Source organism: Sebastes umbrosus, chromosome 16 (genome assembly GCF_015220745.1).
Source record: "Sebastes umbrosus isolate fSebUmb1 chromosome 16, fSebUmb1.pri, whole genome shotgun sequence".
NCBI lineage: Eukaryota > Metazoa > Chordata > Actinopteri > Perciformes > Sebastidae > Sebastes > Sebastes umbrosus.
In genome coordinates, this window is record NC_051284.1 from 1,492,985 (window position 1) to 1,514,728 (window position 21,744).

At 41.0% G+C, this 21,744-nt stretch overlaps 1 protein-coding gene and 2 non-coding genes across 3 annotated transcripts; all 3 read right to left on the minus strand.

Annotated features, from left to right (window-relative positions):
- Positions 1–4,252: 4,252 nt before the first annotated feature.
- On the minus strand, positions 4,253–4,324 carry trnaq-uug. The gene has a single exon. It is a non-coding gene; the product is annotated as a tRNA-Gln (tRNA).
- A 939-nt stretch (positions 4,325–5,263) lies between these two features.
- trnal-cag lies at positions 5,264–5,346 on the minus strand. Its single transcript has one exon. It is a non-coding gene; the product is annotated as a tRNA-Leu (tRNA).
- A 2,181-nt stretch (positions 5,347–7,527) lies between these two features.
- Positions 7,528–21,334, minus strand: LOC119474404 (cyclin-K-like; the record flags this gene model as incomplete). Its single annotated transcript, XM_037746429.1, has 11 exons — positions 7,528–8,882; positions 9,793–9,864; positions 9,986–10,016; positions 10,103–10,278; positions 10,390–10,559; positions 10,925–10,982; positions 12,787–12,877; positions 19,692–19,886; positions 20,323–20,404; positions 20,928–21,092; positions 21,219–21,334. Coding segments are annotated over 11 exons (1,599 nt in total), but the record flags the coding sequence as incomplete, so codon positions are not given.
- Positions 21,335–21,744: the final 410 nt, after the last annotated feature.

Sequence of the window (21,744 nt, forward strand, 5' to 3'; positions counted from 1 at the left end):
TCTCACTGGTTTTAACAGACGACATCACATCACCCCAATCCTGGCTTCTCTCCATTGGCTCCCTGTTCGTTTGAGAATTGATTTTAATTTTTTTTTTTTTTTCTGATCCCATGTAGCTGTTCCAAAGTCGAGGCTTGGATCTAAAGGTGACCGGGCTTTTTTTTATCAGGGCCCAACTGCTTTGGAACGACCTGCCTGAGGAGGTACGGCTCGCGGAATCAGTCATTTCTTTTAAATCACTTCTTAAAACTCATTTTATAGACTTGCTTTATGTAATGTTTTCCTGTTACTGTATTTTTATTGTTTTATTGCTTTTTTTCTTATTTATTAATTGTTTTTATCTATTGTACTGTTTTATCTGTCTTGCTTTTGTTTGGCCTCACAGTTTGGCTTTCTGTTGTCATATTCCCCTGTATCTTGATTTTGCTTGCTTTGTCTGTCACTGTTTTAAAAGGTGGAATATAGGCTAAATAAAGTTATTATTAAGCAGTGAATGTAAATGCACGGTAACAGTTTTAAACACGTGGTTAACACTGTTAATTCAAACAAATCTACTTTGTTATGTTTAGCAAAGGATCATGGTTTGAGTTAAAATAAGTACGTTGCGTAAATTAAGTTACAGAAGCAAGTTAAGTAGTCGATGTAAATAAGTCATCATTGATTTTTGGTTTCTCACGGGACACAAACAGCGACCTCCTGGATGAAAGTCATGTGTTTGTTTGAACCATCCATCCACCCTAACCTCCCCCCTACGCGGACTTTCTTGCTCTTTATACTACGTCACCTGACTTTCTGGAGCACTTGCTCTGAGCGCATATTTTCGCGGCATGAACTGACACTGAAAAAGCAAAACAAGGCATAGTGATAACACGTGAAATGACTTAAAAAATTGGCATGTTATTCATAGGCCTACACCATTTGGTGATGCCAGGCTGTAATTGAAGGTATACAACTGTGTGAACATATTGTCCTATTAGCAATTGAGCTAGCTCAAAGAGCTTTCATACCCCTTCAGTTATTGAATGAATGATGTAGAATCCCTAAGAACTAAATACCAAGGGGGACTAAATGGCCCAGTAGCCTACAGAGCAAACAGAAAGAAGCTTGGAGAGCTACTGTGACTGACTGTTCCCAGCTCTGGCTTGCATGCTAGTGGTTAGCTTTCCAGCTACAGGAGTTTACAGGCACCGTGTCATCAAGCTTCTAGAACCTCATATCTCATGAAGTCACATAGTTTCTTCTGTTACTGATCCATTAGAATGACATATGGCTCCTGAAAGTTGATTTGATTTCTTTTCAATATTAAAATGCTTCATGGCTATCATTCTCTTTTTAGTCATTTTCATTAAAGGTGCTAAACAGGGGATTGGGAGAATTTCTATTGCCTCCAGCAGCTCTCAACATGGCGACAGCGAGCTGCAGCTTGCAGCTAACGGTGCTAACAATGCTAAACAGTACAAACAACAGTGAAAGTGCTGACAGAAATAACCGGAGGGTGGGTGCTATGCTTCCGCGACCGCTGGCATTATCAGCTGTAAGGCAAGGCAAGGCAAGGCAGCTTTATTTGTATAGCACATTTCAACAACAGGGCAATTCAAAGTGCTTTACACAAACATTCAAGAACATTGACACACAGTGCAAAAGAACATTAAGACATAATTAAAACAGTCATAAAAAAAATTTAAAAGTTAAAGATTAGAAAATAAGAACAGGCTAAAAATTAAAGCTAGGATAGAATCTAAAATAGAGTATAACACACAAGAGTAAAAGTTCTAGTGCTGTATAAGATCATTATCTGGTTTAATAAAAGACAGCAGCAAACAAGAAAGTTTTAAGCTTTGATTTACTAACAGCCCGGACACACCAGGAACGTCAGGAGCGCGTGGTGGCTTCGTGGCGTGGTGGCTGCGTGATACACGCGCCGGGCGTTCACACCAGCTGCATTTCAGCTGCATTTCAGCTGCGTGTCTGCTACGTTTCTGCTGCTGCTGTCAGCCCTTTCTTTCTACATAGAGTTTGCCTTTTAATGGCTATTTAATTTCATTATAAATATAATATATATTTATTTTAGATAGAGGTTAGGGAACATGTGGTAATTTGTAAATAATAGTAATAATCCACAATTAAAACTCCGTACTATATTCATTCATGTTCTAGAACACTGTACGGCACATATTTCAGAATATAAGCCTTGTGTTAACAAATGAAGGAATTCTGTCCATAGAAAAAAACGCTTGAGGGCTTTTATTTTGAAATGAAAGCAGGAAGTGTTTATTTAAACCCCATACTTTATCAATTCATGGGGCTCTCCAAGCCACTGCATGTTCCACAGCACTGACTGCTCATTTCAGAATAAAAGCCTTGTGTAAACAAATGAAGGAATTCTGTCCATAGAAAAACCGCTTGAGGGCTTTTATTTATCATCTCCGTAACATATTCTACAGATAGACATTGAAACTGTAGTAATCTTGCTGGTGTGATGTCAATATACAGTCAGTAGATCATTTTCACTGTCTGTTGTTGCTGTGAGACGTGCGCAGCACGGGTCAAAAATAGGCGAGACGTCTATTCGCTACACAGCTGAGACGCGCGTCTCATGCGAGCAGTGTGGCTGCTCTAACTTGTTAACACTGACGCCTGCTGACGTTCCTGGTGTCTCCGGGCTGTAAGAGTTGGAGAGGTCCTGCAGTTTTCTGGGAGCTTGTTCCAGATATTTGGTGCATAAAAACTGAACGCTGCTTCTGCATGCTGTAACGTTTTGTCCACACAGGGAACGTCAGGAGCGCGTGGCAGAATGGAAGGTTTTATTGGACTTTATTAGTTGTAATCCACAGAAGACAATCCACAAATGTGTACAATAATCTCCAAATATTTCACTATCCACAAACATGTATTTTTGTATTTGTGTTGTGTAAAGTCACATCCACAAAAATACAGGGCGATTTGCAAATACGCATAACTTACTCTGTAAATACGTATTTTAAGGTTTACATGTAAAGTGATATATACACATTTATGCATCCATTTGTACACGCGGAATGATATTTGTGCATTTGCAGATTGCTTCCTGTGGATTTATGGGCCTTGTGACATTTGTTACTTCAAGGGTAACAAAAGTATTAACTAAAATATTGGGTATTATATATATATATATTAATATTTGAGGTCTCAGAATGGAGACTCACAGCTAAATCTGAAGAGGAAAAAAATGCAGCAGTGTCTGATGAAACCATTCTTGCTCAGTGTGAATGCCCCGCAGAAAAACAACATCAGTGTGTTCAAGTTCAGCCTAAAAGAACAGAACAGATTATATATGGGATACCATTCAGTATATCTAATGCTAAAACAGGGGTGTGTTATTACAGGTAATAATCTAAATCTTTATTTACTGATTGAAGCATGTTAAGTGAGTCACATCTACCTGAGCTGATGCTTGATTCTTCATTAGTGGTTCCTCCAGTTTGAGGTTGAAGAGACTGGACACCTGACACAAGAGAGTTAATCAAAATTCCACTGTAGTGCCAAAAATGTCCTTAGAAAGTTCCTCATCCTGATAAACATGCTGAATATCCTTTCTACTTTTCATTAATGTATTTTTTCAGGCAGTAAAATTGCTCTTTTTAGTGACCTCTGTTCTTTCTATTCTTCAACTATTCCATGTTGTTTTGCTGAGCCTCTCTTCTCCTCACTGAGGAGATTAATATGTGCACCCTCCATACCTGCAGAGTCCGTACCCTCCCTTACCAATCCATCTGTTCCAGCTGGATTGACTAGTTTGGCCGGTGGAGGAACAGGTTGGATCTGAAGGATGTAGCAGTCTGCTGCCACCAGGGGGCGTCATGCCACATGAAGCCGAAAGATGGTGTTATGCTTTATGCTGCCGTAAAGTTGTATTGGAGCCATTTTGCGAGTACATGAGCACAGTATCGAACCCGATACTTGTATCGGTGTATCCCTAATGTACGTATCATGACAATGGCTTGTATATCCACAGTCCTCAGTCTTCCGGTTTCCCTTTCTGAATGACGAATACAGACTACCGCCCCTGCTGGTGCGGAGAGTTATTTCCTCTCAAGCAGTATCAGAATGGTCGTGCTAACTGGCCGTCAGCTGTAGTCTTTGCGGTGTGTTCAAATACAACCTGTAGGCTGAGACAAAGGCAACATGTCGGCCTTCATTGCGTCTAGTTCTTTGATATCAGTTTGGTGTGTCCGGGTCTTAGTTTTCATCAATGCATGAGTGGCTTAAATTTAAGTTCCACTGAGGTTTGAACTCAGATCACTGGATTCAAAGTCCAGAGTGCTAACCATTACACCATGGAACCATAGCACAGTTCAGCCAACAACATAATGTCACCATAATACAGCATACAGCAGCGATAGCACATGACAATACAAGTAACAAAATGGAAAACATAATGACCAAGTGACCACACACATGCAGCATATGAACCTAGCTAATGCTACATTCACAAATTAAATTTCCGGAGGACACAGAGGAACATGATTTTTTTCAGATTACCTGTCTCATGCACTACTGTCAGGATATAATGACCGTTTTATAAAAATAACTTTTTTTAATGATATTTGCTCCAATTCTACGCACTGCAGCTTTAACAGACTTATTAATTTAACAGAATACTCGTCAGATATATTCGTCTAGATGGGGCAGTGATAAATAAATAGCTTTCAGAATAGTTTGGATGAATAGATTATATTTCATTATGCCCTTTGACAAAGATGTGGTGTGTATGACTATTTCAACCTTCTCTCAGCTGCGTCCCCGTCTCCGGCGGTGTGAAACTGACTTGAGAGCAAGTAAAAAAATAAATATAAAAACATGATTCAAAGCGGTAAACATCCACAGCACACAGCCAGCTGTCCTTCCTGCATCTGTCAGTTTAAACTGAGTTGTTTTTAGCCTGGATTATGACTTCTTCATATGTGTGTAATATTATCATACGATATGCTCACCGAGCTCTGATTGGTCAGTAGGAGGTGCATTTATACGAGTTGATCTCTTATCTGGAACATAACCTGCTCCAGAGCAGGTTGGGTGTTCAGCATCAGTTACCATGGAGATGTACCCTGGTAAGTGATCCAGCTTCGTAGGACTAAAAACCCTGAAGGGTTAACCTGGAAGTTACCTCACTAACGCCAAATCCTGCTTCGTAGTACAGGCCTCAGGTCTCAGGTTGTGACTGTAGAGACGGACATACAGTTTGCTTGTCAAAGTTCATATCATATTAGTGAAAAATACCAACTGTCAGAAGTGGGATTCGAACCTACGCCTCCAGAGGAGACTGCGACCTGAACGCAGCGCCTTAGGCCGCTCGGCCATCCTGACTGTTACTGCCTATGTTGACCACATAATCTTACTCTGGACTGGATGACTTCTGATCCAAAGCAGGAAGGGACATCGACTGGGGTGTACCTGTAGACTAAATAGATTACATCAAATGTCTGTCTAAATACAGAGCTAAGACATGTGTTGCAGCAGACAGGACGGCACAGATGATCAAGGCAGCACGTTTCTGCCCTGTTAGCATTGTGACCCCTACAGACCTCTGCTAGAAAACAAACTTTACCTGCCTAGAAGCTTTCAAACAAATCTTTTCGGCTGTCCACTTGTGTTCAGATCTCTCAGGATGCATGTTAATGCCTGGTCTGAACAGGGCTTTTGTACCGAGCCCCCCTAAACTCCCTAGGAGAAAATAACCCGTTCCTTTGAGTTAGGTATCTCGAGGGAACGAGATACATACTGTAACTCAAGGGGAACGAGTTATCTAACTCGAGGGAACGAGTTACTTCATAGAGCACTTCCTCCAATCATTCCTGACAGTCCACGCATTGCTGATGTACGGAGCCCCCCTAAATGATGTACTTCGGTAAAGTGTGAAAGATATTGACAGATTCAAACTTCCTGGATCAATAACTCATAACCAAAACGTTGTTAAAACACCAACCAAGTGAAGGAGCTAGCATACGGCTTGGTCGTTAATCATTCCCCGCCAAATAGGGAAAGAGAAGTTTACGAGGTTGTATGACTGTGATGATAGAAATCCCTCTGGATGAGAAACCATCCAAAACACCTGATACATGTTGCTCATAGGTATGCCTGACTCCATCACCACAGGTAGAGAAGGAATGTTTTTCATATGTCACTTGCAAGTCACACGGGGGAATGTGGGCTATAGTGTCTGTGATAATGCATAACCGACAATCAATCATGGTATTAAGTAGTTCCAGTAGGACATACTTGCCTTATTCACAACTTACCTTTTGTTTTCACTGCTTATATTCTATAATATCTACATACAATGTTAATTCACTAGCCTGTGCTGCTACTCTGTGAGTGTTGTCAGACAACAGGATGGGGTGCGCAGAGATTTTACTTAAAACCCACTTAGAGGCGCTGAAAAACATCTCCAAATATGGCTAAGGGAAAAAAGCTGGTGAAACAATAGTGTATGGAACGGTGATGAACAGGTTTGGGGTCTGGGGCATGTTCTCCCAAACAAACCCCACAGAAAGAGGAGGTATTACATTTTATAAATGTACAGTATGTCGTTAAACACTGGGTTCAGTCTTAGGTGAGAGGGCTGTGTAAATGTTGGTGTCATCAGCATAGCTATGATAAAAAATCGTATTATCATTAATGATTTGTCTAAATGGGAGCCTATCAAATTTGATTAATAAAGGCCATAAAATTGACCCCTGGGGGACACCACAGGTCAAGGACATTGGTGTTGAGGTAAAAAGCTCTGATCCCGGGGACTGCCCTAACTCCCCCGCTAGTTCAGCAAACTTTCTATTGCTGCCGTTACACAGGTTAGACCCAACACTCCACCAGCCCGCTGGGACTCCCGGCGCTAGGGTTTGCGCTGGCTGAATTTGAGTTGCTACAGCCGCTAACTGAAGGTCCATCTCCCAGAGCTGCCACCCGCCCGGAAACATGAGCCGTTTTCTCATTTCTGCCACTTTGGATTTAATCCAATAAATAAACCAACAAAACGCATACAGATCCTTTACCTTCAACGTGATTGACAGCCCTTGGGGAGGCTCTACTTCTTCATCCTCTCATGTTGGACTGAGGACAGACTGGACGCTACAGTGACTCACAAGGAAGAAGTGGTATTACAGGACAGGACAGCCGGGGCTAGCTGGTTAGCATGCTCATTTCAGTAGATATCTCTGCAACACAATACATAGACGTCTCTGACATAATGTCAACACTGTTAACCTTCACATTCTGGTGATAATGTTGGTTCATTTGCTGTATGTTTTAAACTAAAATTCTGTTCGGATCTTAGACATCGCACCTTTAAATACCACACAGTTAAAAATCATTCAAAAGATGACATTTGGAACATAAAGATGAGCTCATCCAAATGAACTGTTCTGCTCTATGTAAAACAGAAACATTTATACCTTATATAAATTGTTATAGATTTATAAGTGAATTTAAGAGACTATTGTAATACCATTACATTTTTAAAAAAAGTAACAGGGAAATTATTTAAAATAATGTACTATTAGCTACACACTTGTAGTCTGACTGGTTTATTACATTTTATCATAAAAAAAGAGTAAACATTGAAAGCATTTTTGAAAGGGTGCGCTTATATATTCACAACATTACATGCTTACCGGTATACATACTGTACATATAAACAGATTTTATTTGGCACCAACCTATTTTAAGTTTCTGAAACGGTTTTCTTTACACATAAAAAGAATGAAATTCAGAAAATGCCATTATATAGCAGTTCAATAGAAGTGGACAAGGGAAACATATTTCTACGTGAACTGAACTGAAATGGTTGTCCTTAAATAAAAGATATTTTTCAGACAAAAAAAAACAATGGGCTGGACAATGATAAACTGATGAAAAAAAAACTGCCTTTTACAGTAACTGTGTTCTCTTTACTATGCTAATACAAATATAACAGTAGGAAACTTATGTGCTATTAAACACAAAACATGTCTTCCAATCAATATTTAAATAGGACGAGGCAATAACTGAGTTTTGATTATCCGAGTAGAAGATGAATACAGTTTGCATTCAAATATGACATAATGTGTTTTGCAAAAAAGAAGAGCGCTAAAGGAAGACATTCATTTTACAATCCTCAATGCGTCTGTTAACACTGCCAGTTCAAGTAAATCCTACGTGAACTTTTCAGATTTATGTAAAAGTACACATTCTCAGAATTGGAACAAAAACAGAAGTTGGCACAAATGAGTTGCATTCTCTTTCCTATCGTTATCAGCTCCACATCATTGTGTAATGAAGACTTTTTTGAAGAACTTTGTCTTAAAAGGTGAAAATGTTCAGATCATTAAAGTTGCTTACTGTCGTGATTTTATGACAATTTGAACAATTTAAAATCATTTAAACATCTGAACTTTTCTGAACCTTTTGCTGTCTCTGTGGTACTCATCTCATCCATGTACCCCGACTCAGACCGCTGACTGGGGGCATCCTAGCTGGCAGCGGAGGGGGTAGCTGATTATGTCCAACAGTTGATGGTGGTGGGAACCCACTACTCAAACTAGGCGCCATCCCCATGACTGAGGGAGGAGGTGCAAGCAGGTAGCTATAGGCTGAGAGTGGTGGAGTGTGGTAGGATGTGGTGCCTGGGGGGTAGTGATGGTAGCCAAGCAATGGAGCACAGGCCTGGGGTACAGTGGTGTAACAAGAGGCCTCTGTCTTCATCATGGACTGGAGCTTCTGGTAGCCTTCGCTGGAGACCAGGGAGCTGGAGGTGGGGAGGTCCATGGGTGGAGGAGGTGGTGGAGGTGGGCAGTGGGGTAAAGGTGGCAGGGGGGGTTTAGATGGGAGATCTGGGGCTGGTGGGTAGGAGGAAGGGGGTTTATAGTCTGTGGGAGAAGAGAAAAATGCAGTGAAAAAAGTCCAGAGAGGCTACTGAGCTGGAACATAAACGGTGCTTGTTGATCACACATCAATCTGTCTGTTAGTTTACATCTTAAAATACAAGACAGACTTTAAATGACCTGCTAGTCTATCTCACACACACACAGCATAGCAGTCTAGTTTTCACATTTGAATTAGAATATGCTGAAAGATAATTATGGAATTTTTTCATAATGATGGCAAAAAATTGTTGCCTACTGAAGCTTTAGGAGCTTTTTGTCTGAAAACAGCTGCCTTCAGCGGCTGAAAACAACGCTATGAGAGCGGTGAGAGTGAACCTAAACAGCTAAACAATGAGCTGATGCTCAACATAAAGCATCATAACACCGGGAGGAGCTGCAGATTCAGCTGATATTTCTCTGTACGTTCATCACTACCAGAGACACCTTTCATATTGTCACATTATTTTATACATTTTTAATATACAAATATTGATTATACCTGCTTTAAAGGATGCATTTATTCAAGACCACATATGTTCATATATTTTGAAACATTATTACATTAAGATTTTTTTCAGCACCTGCAGACATGCTGATTTAAATGTCCTACTTTGGTTTAAATGAGTGAGGAATCGGGTAGAATGTCACTGTCAAACTGAAGAAGACGTAGGGATAAGTATTTTCTTAATTGTACTGCGTATGTGAAGTACTCTTCTTCACTGTGGCAAGAATACAAATGACCACCTTTTGAACCATGAAAAGGTGAAAAGTAAATATAAAGAATATGGGCGCAAAATGTTATTACTGTAGTCAACCACTCAGTCATTTCATCGGTTTATTTATTTGATTCCAGTTTTGTTTTTTCAAACAACTGATGCTGTTTTAAATAGCGTTAAGGGCAGAAGACACTGACCTGGGTTTATGGAGACTGGAGGAGGAGGGGGTGGAGGAGGAGGAGGTGGAGGAGGTTCTAGATTTGTGGACTCTGGAAAACAAAAAGACAAGATAAAGAAAAACAATGTGAAATGACAGTGTATCGATGAATGAGCTTAAACTCTGTGAGTTGTGTGTTTGGTGTCTACTAGTTAGGCAGGATTTTTACTTACTACTGGACTTGCTGTCATCTTTGGGAGAGGGCTAAAAAACAAGACAACCGATATCAGTCAGAGTCAGAAAGAGCATAATTTAAGGCAGAAAATTAGATGGAACAAACACCCACTCACCTGACCTAGTCTGGGTGGTCTGGGGCTGGTCTGAGGAGAGGCTTTCTTGGCAGGCGTTGGGGCAGTGGTGGGGGGCAGGATGGAAGGTGGTGGGGGGTTTTCATCAGTCCCTATCCCTCCATCAGGTATCGGCTGCTTGGCCTGAGAATACAAGTCCAGGATCTGGTGGTAGATATCTTGTGATGGAGGAGAGTAGGGAAGGAGAAGTAAAGGAAACAGGAGAATAGAAAGATTAGAAAACATTGTACTAAAATATACTATGAATAGTGTGACAGTATTCTCATTACCTTCCAGCACCTCCACAGGCACATCATGGACAAACTGCTCCCACCAGCGCCGGGACGATTGCTTGGAAGTCCAGTCCTGGATGTCAAACTTACAGAGACGTCCAGCCAGATACATGACAGCCACAGCTATGATCTGTGGCTCCCACTGCAAGGCCACCATGGTGCAAAGGCTTGGGAGGACCAAAATGGATACTATTATTATTATTACCCTAGTACAGATCTGTCAATCTGCTAACATCTTGCAGTCAAACAGAGTTTGAAATGATTCTTTTTAGGTTAGCCTGCCCTTCAGAGCCAGTACTAGAACTACAGTTTACTGTCCTATGATCCTTACTAAGACTTGATCAAATATGTTCTAAATGTTGAGGCTGTTTCACCATGACAAGAATACAATTCTATGGGAAACAATAAAAAACACCTTTTCAAAACACAAAAAAGGTGAAATGAAATACACTGAATATTTGCACAAAATATTATTACCTTGATCAACCTTAAAATTCCTGTTTCAGTCACAAATACTGGTTTCTGAACTCACCTATCATTCACAAAGGTCCAGGCCATCTGTACCAGCTTCTGCACTTTATTCTTGTCACCTGAAAAACAGTAATAGTGTGTCTGTCAGCTTCTTCCCTCCCTCTGAAACTGGATACTGAACTTCCTAACCAACAGATCCCAGTCTGTTAGGTTAGACAACCACACCTCCCTGACCCTCACCCTGAACACCGGCATCCCACAGGGCTACATTCTGAGTCCTCTACTCCCTCTTCACCTACAACTACATGCCTGCTCATGGTTCCAACTAGGAATGCACCGATACCAGTATCAGGTATCGGGTCCCATACTGTGCTCATGTACTGGTACACGTACTCGCAAAACGGCTCCGATACAACGGCACCGATACCACTTTACAGCAGCGCGACGTTAAACTCTCGTCACCACCTTTTGGGTCCTCAAGCTCCACGTCCCCGACGGTGTGGGCGAGACGGGCCAGTGGTGCGCCTGACCCCACTGGGCAGGGATCCCACCTCAGCCGGCGCGCGCCGGCCCTCACTTTCATTGCTCTACGGGGTTTTGCTTGCACCCTCTGACTCGCGCATATGTTACTGACTCACTTGGTCTTTGTTTCAAGACGGGTCGGGTGGGTTGCAGACATCGCCACAGACCCCTTGCGTCTTTTACGTGGGCCGCGGCACGGGGGAGCAGGGAGCCCCGTCACAGTGTGGCGAGGTCCAGGCGGGGAGCCCGAGCCACCTTCGCCCCGAGCCATCCCATGCAAACCTAGAGCCAGTCGCGGCAAACCGCCTCGTATGCGGGACTCCCCAGCCTGCCGTGTGTCGCTCACACCCTCCAGCTGGCTGTTAACGAGGGTCTTTTGGCACAGAGAAGTACTCGTATCAGTACTCGGTATCGGCGAGTACCCAAATGTAAGTACTTGTACTTGTACTCGGTCTGAAAAAAAAGTGGTATCATCCCTAGTTCCAACATCATTATCAAGTTTGCAGACGACACAACGGTGGTTGACCTCATCAACAACAACGGTGAGTCGGCCTACGAGGAGGAGGTCCAACGCCTGGCAGCATAGTGCGCTGACAACAACCTGGCCCTCAGCACCAAGGAGACCAATGATCTCATCGTAGACTTCAGAAAGACCAAAGGTGGCACACACACACACCCATTTGTGTCAACGGAAGGAGGTTGAGCATGTCACCAGCTTTAAGTTTCTGAGTATCCACATCTCCAAGGATCTCTCATGGACCCTCAGCACTTCGACCCAAGTCAAGAAGGCTCACCAGTGTCTCTTCTTATTGAGGAGACAGAAGACCGTCCATCTGTCTCCCCAGATTCTGGTAAATTTCTACCGCTGCACCATAAAGCATCCTCATCAACTGTATCTCAGTATGGAACGGCAACTGCTCTGTCTCTGACCGGAAAGCAATGCATAGGGTGGTGATTACTGCCCAACGCATCACTAGCTCTGCACTTCCTGCCGCGTCATCGTCAGGGACACCTCTCACCCCGGCAACAGACTGTTTTCCCTCCTCCCCTCTGGGAGGCGCAACAGGACTCTCCATTCTGGTACCATCAGCTTCATCCCCTCAGCTGTCACCTTGCTCTGCACCTCGGTGACAGCAACTCTCCCCACTCATGGTACATGGTACTCTGTGCAATGGCAATAAAGTTGAATCTAATCTAATTCATTCTGAAAATGTTTTTGTAATTGTATTTGAGGGGAATATTGTTTCAATCTTGACACAGATTTAGTCAAACTAATTAATCCTGACACACTACAGTCAAGGTCACATGCAAATTTATGTTCTCCATATTTTTCCCAATATATTTGTTTATACTGGATTTTTGTCAAATGCCCCAAAAGCAGACAAAGAGAAACAGAGGTACCTTTGAGTTGTTTGGCATAGCGCAGCAGGAACTGGTAGGGATGCTCCACCTGCAGGTCAAACTTGATGGTCTGCAGCAAGATGCCCTCCTCCTGTTAGGAAAAGGGCTTTTCTTTGAGCAAACAGTGACAGACTTTTTTTATAAGAAATACCTACCCAGCACTCCTTAAATAGATAAAGTTACAGTCCGCAGCTCGTCTGTCAAAATTCTGAAGGTAGAAGAAGAGGCTGTCTGTAACGTGGCAGCAGGAAATGCATATTTTCACTAAATGCAGTCATTGCCAACACAGGGCCCCATTTCCCCAAAGCACTGCAAAGGTAAGATGATCATAAAACACACATCTTCTTACATTTGAGGGGTGGGGAGTTTCCACAAAACGTTGACCTAAAGACACTTTTAAAAACATTTGTAGATTGATGAGCATTAAAGGTGTCTCAGGAAGTCTATTAGCTTAAGGAGTAAATGCTAACCAAGGTTTTTGTTAATTTAACATTTTATGCTTTCATCATAACTACTAATGCTTTCTGTAAATGTCCAAGGGAAAGAAAGGGACTGGATCACACTGATTGATTTGCACCCTTTGATTGTGCGAACAGATTGCTTGTTTGCAAACTAATTTGTGTCCTCCAGTCTCTTTCGCTCCCTTGGAAGTTTGTTCTCAAACTGAGAAGCACCTGATTCAGCTGCATACTGCTGGAAGATGCACTGAGAACCCTGTTTCAACTAGCTTTCTGCAAACAGTGTATAGGTAAGAAGGATGCGGCATGAATTAAGAGTTTAAAAAAACATTTTAACCCTTGCGCTTTCCCTTTTTTTTCCAAACACTGGTAACACTGGAAGAGAGAGAGGGGCTTACAAGCCGGAAATGGACATTATGGCTACATCCTGGACCTCTGGCTCAGTAGTTCATTCAAAGCCTTTCGCTCCTTTGTGGAGCATAGGCCGTTGACCACAGTCCGCCAGAGTCTTTTGTTCTGGGCTTTCCTCTCCAGTTGTTTCCATGTCAGCCCGCTCTGTGTGATGTCCGTGTCAAGGTCCCTGCGCCAGGTGTTCTTGGGCCGGCCTCTCCTTCTTTTGCCTTGTGGGTTCCATCTAAGGGCCTGCCTGGTGATGCTGGTACCGGGTTTCCAGAGTGTATGGCCAATCCATCCCCATCTCCTTCTCCTGATCTCTTCTTCAACAGGTTTTTGACCTGTTCTTTGCCAAAGATCATTGTTACTGATGGTATCCGGCCAGTGGATGTTTAAGATGCGCCTCAGGCGGTTGTTTATGAATGTTTGTACTTTTGTTGTTGTGGTCTTTGTTGTCCTCCACGTCTCTGAACCATAGAGGAGTATTGGTTTAATGTTGGAGTTGAAGAGTCTGAGCTTTGTCCGCCGGCTGATTTCTTTGGAGCTCCAGATGTTCTTTAGTTGTATGAATGAAGCCCTTGCCTTGCCGATTCTGGCTCTGACATCTCAGTAGTACAGCCCATGAATTATCCTTACATTATAAAATACACAAGAAAAAAGATATACATATTACTCTGAAGCACATCAAATATATTCACAACTTAATTGTTTTTTCATATTTAAAGATGACATAACGAGTAAGGAAGTGTGAAATTGATGCAATAACTTTGGAGGATCATGCTCCAATAATACTAACAATGGGATTGGAAATAGAAAGAGGGAAAACATTATGGCGATTAAATAACTCCCTGCTTGAAGATAAGGGATTCAGGGATAAAGTTCAACAAGTTATAAAAAGCTACCTTCAGAACAATGACAATGGAGAAGTGACAGCGGTTGTACTATGGGAAGCAGCAAAAGCAATGATGCATGGAGAGATAATATCATTTCAACCTGGAAAAAGAAAAAAATCACAAAAGGAAAGAAATGCAATCAAAATGGAAGTAGGGAGGCTACAAGGAAACATGAGAATACAGGTGATGAAAATATAAATGAAATATATCGTTAACAGATGAAATAGAAAAAGCCCTCGCCTTCATGAGACAAAAATATTATGATAATAGCCAAAAAGCTTTAAAGCTTCTGGCGTTAAGGTTAAAAAAGCAAAAGGAACGAGTCATGATTTCTAGAATACAAGAGGAATACTCTAGTTACCACATTGAAAAATCAAAAATAGCAGAACGTTTTTTTTATTAAATATTATCAAAATTTATAAAAGGAAATAGAAAGTAATAATAATAAAAGTAAACTATATCTGACCTCATGGAACTTACCCCAGGTGAATGAGGATCAAAACTCACAACTGACTCAAACAATAACTCCTCAAGACATTCTATCAGCGATTCAGAAAAGTAAGCGGGATAAAAGCCTGAGAAGTGATGGATATAAAAATGTATTTTATATAACATTAAAAGAAGATCTCATGCCAATTTTCTGTAATTTATTCAACTGGATTTTGGAGTATGGCCTCCCACATGGAACTCCTCTATTATCACTGTAATACCAAAAGAAGGGAAGGACTTTACTGAATGTAGTTCATACAGACCTATCTCTCTATTAAATGTGGACCAAAAATAGTTTACATCAATCGTAGCCAATAGGTTATCCAAAATAACTCCTCTTATATTAAATTCAGATCAGACAGGTTTTATTCAGAATAGATTAATTTCAGATAATATCCGACGAACCCTGAATCTGCTAGATCACTCGATAAGGTTGGAGATCTACATCTGGACGTCGACAGCTGTTCTTTCTCCCCATCCTCGGAAGTCCGCAACCTGGGTGTCATCCTGGACCCAACTCTTTCATTCCAGTCTCACATCAAGTCCATCACCAAATCTGCTTTCTTCCACCTAAAAAACATCTCTCGACTCCGGCAATCACTCTCTGACTCCGTGGCAGAAACCCTCACCACGCCTTCGTCACCTCCCATTTGGACTACTGCAATGGTTCCTAGCGAAGCCCTGGACAGGCTCCAGTATGTGCAAAACTCAGCTGCCAGGGTTCTGACCCTTACGAAGCCCTGGCAGCACATCACCCCCACCCTCATCCACCTCCACTGGCTCCCAGTCAAGTCCCGCATCACCTACAAAATCCTCCTCCTCACCTACAAATCCCTCAATGCCCTGGCTCCTCAGTACTTATCTGACCTCCTCCACCCATACACACAGTCCTGGTACCTGAGATCCTCAGGCCCGGGTCAGCTCTCCATCCCTCACACAAACCTACCAACTTTTGGGGACAGAGCTTTCAGTGTGACAGCCCCCCCACCCTCTGGAACTCTCTCCCCATAGAGCTCCGCAACGCCCCATCTCTGGACAGCTTCAAAAGACTTCTTAAAACCCACCTCTTCAACAAGGCCTATGGCCTCTAGCTACTGCTATGTTCCGTTTGTTGTGTCTATTTATGTCTATGTTAAGTGTCCTTGGGTTTCTTGAAAGGCGCTATATAAATCCAAGTTATTATTATTATTAATATTATTAAGGTCCAGAGAGCAACTATTACTGTTTACCCTAGATGCTGAAAAAGCTTTCGATCGACTGTCATGGCAATTTATATTTGATACATGTGAAGCTTTTGGATTTGATCACAAGTTTATACAAATTTTACAAATATTGTACAATCAACTAAATGCAAGAGTCAGGGTCAATGGGACATTATCTGAAGTATTCAGTCTTAGGAGAGGTACAAGACAAGGTGATCCTCTATCACCACAAATATTTGCACTATGTATGGAACCTTTAGCTGAAAGTATAAGAATAAATAAATCAATAACTGGAATAAAAATGGGAGAAAATGAACATAAATTAACACTTTATGCTGATGATGTGGTAGTTTACCTAACAAACATTCAAAAATCTCTATCAGTATTAATGGAAGAAATTGGAAAATGTAGCTTATTATCTGGATACAAAATAAAATATTAATAAAACAGAAGCAATGTCAATCGGAGAGCAAATTAATAAAGAGCTTAAGAGAAAATATAATTTTAAGTGGGAATGCAGTAAATTAAAATATCTAGGGATAAGAATTCCCAGATATGTGGAGGACCTGTTCTCAATAAACTACTCAAGATTAATAGATCAAGTTAGAGAAGAGTTGAATAGATGGAAAATATTAAATATATCCATCCTTGAAAATATTAAAAAAAATGACCACACTTCCAAAATGTACCTACTTATATAGAACCAAAATATTTTAAGGAATGGGCCAACACCCTTAGAAAATCTATATTGGAAGACAAAAAAACAAGAGTAAAATTGAAAAACTTAAAGCAATTAAAATCCAATAGGGGGTTGGCACTGCCAGATCTAAATACTGTATATATTTCTAGGCAGCCCAGATAAAGCACTTAATGACATGGATGACTGAAACAGAAAAAACTAAATGGAAAATTATAGAAAAGAGCTCAGTTCAATCATTAGATGCAGTAATATTTGGTAGGAGTAAAGGAAAAAATAATGGAATAAATAACTATTGCATTTCAAACACAGTAAAAACATGGAGGAGGATTGTTAAGGTAATGAATATAACAGAAAATTAAATGTTTTATTTGAAGGAAATAGCTGGAGATCCAGAATTTAAACCAAATGCAACAGACACGGTCTTTAACATAAAATGGGAAAAGGAGTTTGGAACACAAATAACTGATGAAGAATGGAAACAGATGTCGAGTGAAATACATAACACAACCAGTTCCTTGTTCTGGAGAGAATTCACTTGGAAAATAAATATGACATATTTCTTGACACCTGAAATAACTTCCAAATATAAAAGAAGACCAAGCTCTCAGTGCTGGAGACACTGTGGTGAAAGTAACGCAAATCATTCACACATGCAGTCAATAGAATTTGTTTTGGTCAGAAGTTTTTAAGTTTATAGAAGACATTTTCAAAAAAAATGTAAAAGCACGTTACTTATTTAGAAAACTCAGAATCACAGCCTGAAGCAAATAACAAAAGGGTGGAAAAAAAACAAACCCCATGATTTTATAAAATGGAAAAGTTTAATTCAAGAAGTAAAAGTTATGGAAAAGGGAACTCACAGAATAAGGAATATTGAGGATGTTTTTGAGAAGAAATGGAGTCTAACAGAAGGAAAAATATAGCTACATGGGTTAACACGCATGCACATATACTGTACACATGCCTGGAGATGACCTGACGTGAAGGCGGACGCATGTGTGTGCCCATGTAAATGATATTGCTATATCTCTGCACCCCCCTCCCCCCCTTTTTGTTTTCAATTAACTTATTTATTTATTTAATGTATTATTTTTCTCTTTGTATTATTATTATTCAATTTTTTATTTTTATTTTATTCTATTATTTTTTTTTATTTCAATTTTGAATGCTGAAGTTGTTTTCTCTAGTGTACTTATTGTGTTTGTCTCTAAGCTCAACTACTTAAAAATTGGTTTATAAACTATTGTAATTACGAACTGTAAATTGCATATACGAAAACAACCTTGAAAAAAGGGGGAAAAAATAAAGTATATAAAAAAATAATAAAAAAAAAAAATAATAAAATACATTATCACAAACTGTAAACACATATATGATCCTATCCAAGCTAAATAAACAAGAGAACAAGAGAAGGGAAACCACAGGCAAGAAAATATTTCTGTGTAAAGGACATCTTAAAGCTAGGGTTGGTAGTGTTCTTCAAAAACATTTGTTATATTTGTTGAATTTCTCTTTACATCCCAAAAACAACCAATAACTCAAATGCTCTGACAAAGAAAAGAAAAGAATCCAGTATCTGTGGCTGCTGCAGGACTGTAAATAATAAGCCCGTCCAATCATTCTCCTGCCTGCCCGTGCGCACTCTGCCCGTGCACTCATCACGTCGCCAGAGTCTTCCACAAGCTGCTAGCTTGACAGCTGTGAGTACTAATAGCAGCCATGTTGGTTGTTTATGTTCATAATGATAATGTTGGGGGAGTGGCGTTGGAGTGAGGCCTGAAGGGACGGACTGTCAGTGTTGATGACTTGGTGTCTTTCTCTCTAGATGTAGGGACTGTTGGAGCTAGTGCTGCTAGCTACGTTCACTGGGAAAGAGTTGTCAACACTGGGCTGGGGTTTTTCGCTTTGATAACTTTTAAAATCTAGCGTACTTCTGCTAGTTTCTCAACATTACCGATCCCTGCTTTAAGTAACTTGGTCATGTGCTCCAAATGGGCTTGTTTTGTGTTTAAGTGTATTGTTTTTTATATAATTCATGCATGTACAATAATTCTATTGTTTTGTTAACGTAATTTCTGCTAAATATTTTAAAAATATTTGATAATTTTCACATATAATGTGGCTTGTACAGCCAATTAAATTACCCAATTGCTCCAATGGAAGTTTTTCCAGCACCATGGACAGTGACTTTAAGGCACTCTTGACAACATGTGCTGTTTTTGAAGATGCATGTACAAATTTAAGGTTTGCAGAATTTCACTTACAGTCCAAAACACTGTGTACCTCTGGGGTGAAGCGCCCAGAAAAGAGAAAACTAAAGGCTGCTGATTAAAATCATTTCTGCATTATTCTCTTGACTTTTTTGAGTCTCTGGCTACATTCCAAATCGCATACTTTTTCTATTTACTTTTAGTACATACTGCAGCTGCAAAATAAAAATTAAAAAAAAGCTTACAAAATATGTATTGTTGTATGCAATATGCATACAACTGGGCATTCTACTTCATAACACATACATAACATTGTGCCTTGAACTTTTACCCTCTTGCTTATATATCCGCTTCACAGAGGATTGTGGGTCACAATGTCCAGACAGTCATGCAGGCTTGCATACTGCAAAATGCCATCGGATGTAGTAGGACATCCTGGTATTTTTGGCATACTTCATTTGATATACTATGTATTGGGACATACTAAATCTTTCTCTGGCATACTAAAGAGTATGGTAGTATGGGTATTGGAACGCACAGTGAGTCTCAATTTGCCATCATTTCAGCACTCTCAACAAGGCAGTACTAGTCATGTCCTGATGAAAGGATTTCTTGCTACAGACCTTGGGATCATCTCCAAATTGTGCAAACTGGATGTCGTTGAGCAGACTGCGAGCTGTCTTGATGATATCTTTGCACTTCTTTGGGGTTTCCTCCACTTTGCCTGCTAGGAAAAGGCAGCATCCTCCTGTCACATACAGGTACATGAACCAGGTTAGAAACAAAATGTATTCCTTCAAAATGTACAGAAGCTTCTGTTGCCACTGCACTGGTTGAGAAATGTATAGATGATGCTATGGAAGATTTAAATAATATGAAAAAGATTAGAGGAGTCAGCCGAGGTGATCTCGTCTAACCAGGGTTGTGTCCAGTGCTTCCAAAACACAGTGCAGCAGTTCATTATTGCAGTCCTGTATTTCCTCTATAAGTAATTCTCAGAAAACAACAAAAGCTCCAGTTTAAATGTAGGCTACAGTATGTCTTATGGTGCAAAACAGCTCCAAAGTGCACTAATGGCATTGAGAAAACCTCTAGTGTTGCCATACAGTATATCATAGTGGAGAGATTGAGTTTCATCATACACCCACCATATGGTAGTACAAAGAACTCCAGAAAGAATTCCATACTTACATATCTGGGAAACTGCTTGAAGGAGTGGAACATGTAGAAGCGATGGAAGTAAACAATTCCAGTAGCCAGTGTGTCATAGTGCCTGCAGTCATAGAGGTTAAGAAGACTGACAGGTATTTTGACAATTTAAACAGTTGTTATACAGTACATCAATCAGTCTCAAGAAGAACTGCTTCCTTCACAGTGCATAGAACTCCCATACAGCCAACTTTATTACACCCTGTAAGCAGCACCACTTGGTCTTGCTGGACATGATAGTGGTCTGAGTGGATTACTGCTGATGATCACAAGCTGCAGTAGAACTTTAATACATGTGACTGCTCATATTTTGCCAAATTATACATTAGTTTACTCTGTAAGTTTATTTGTTTCTTCTGCATTGAAGGTGACATGTGCACAATGTAGCCTACAGCCTGTAGTAGAACACAACCTAGTCACATGGACCAAGAGGAGCTGGATGTTTCACACACCAGCTCATTAGTGAGACAACAGTGGAGGCTCTGTTACCAGCTGATGGTCAGGACTCAACCAGCCAGTAACCTTATCTGTCATCTCGCTATGGTTAACAGTAAGTTAACTAGCCATGTGTCCTACTAAAAGGATACAGCCCGAGCCGTGTGCCCACATCAAAGATGAAGCGAGCCCCCTCTCTGCGGTACCGAGCCTCAGTGGCCGGGTCCAGTCCCTCGGACTGGGACGGACTGTGGGCCAGGTCCTGTTTGTCCCAGTACCAGCATGGTTTGATGTGTTCCAGGCTGGCCGCGTCCTTCCTGTCCCAGATTAACAGAGGTCTGATGAGGTCCAGGGTGGACGGACCGGCTTTGTCCCGCTAGTAGCAGGACCTAAAGCTGGGCTGGAATGTTCTTCTACTTTTGTGGATGAAATGTGCATCTAACCTGCTAGCAGCTGGTCCAGCCAGACGGAGAACAACAGAAGAGCTCCTCAATACTATTCCACCTAACAGTAACAGTACCAGTACCGTTACTAAGGGACACAACCAGTTACTCAGAACCGAGACACAACATGTTCAACCTGAGCTCTCTGCTGCTTCTACACAGGCATGACAGGAATCAGCACGTGTGAAAGGTCTACGAGAGGAATCTCAGTGATGTATAAACAGTTCAATATCCTTCATGTGGAGTTGGAGCCGTTCTGTACTCTAGTTGTGCTGCAAGCGAGCCAAACCAAGCCACTCCAACCAGACAAAGAGCACTGGACTACACCGGAGCGATATTTATGATTGACACGTTTTTCAACCAATCAGTGGAGCTCAAATATGACCATTTACGGCCATTTTAATCTTTCTAAAAGTAAACGTCCAATTGTAAGGCGTGGTGGGAGCAGGGTGGGAGGGGTATAGTGACATTTACATAAATCAGCTGTTTGGTTTCTGCTTTCAACCAAGGAGGCTGAAAAGAGGAG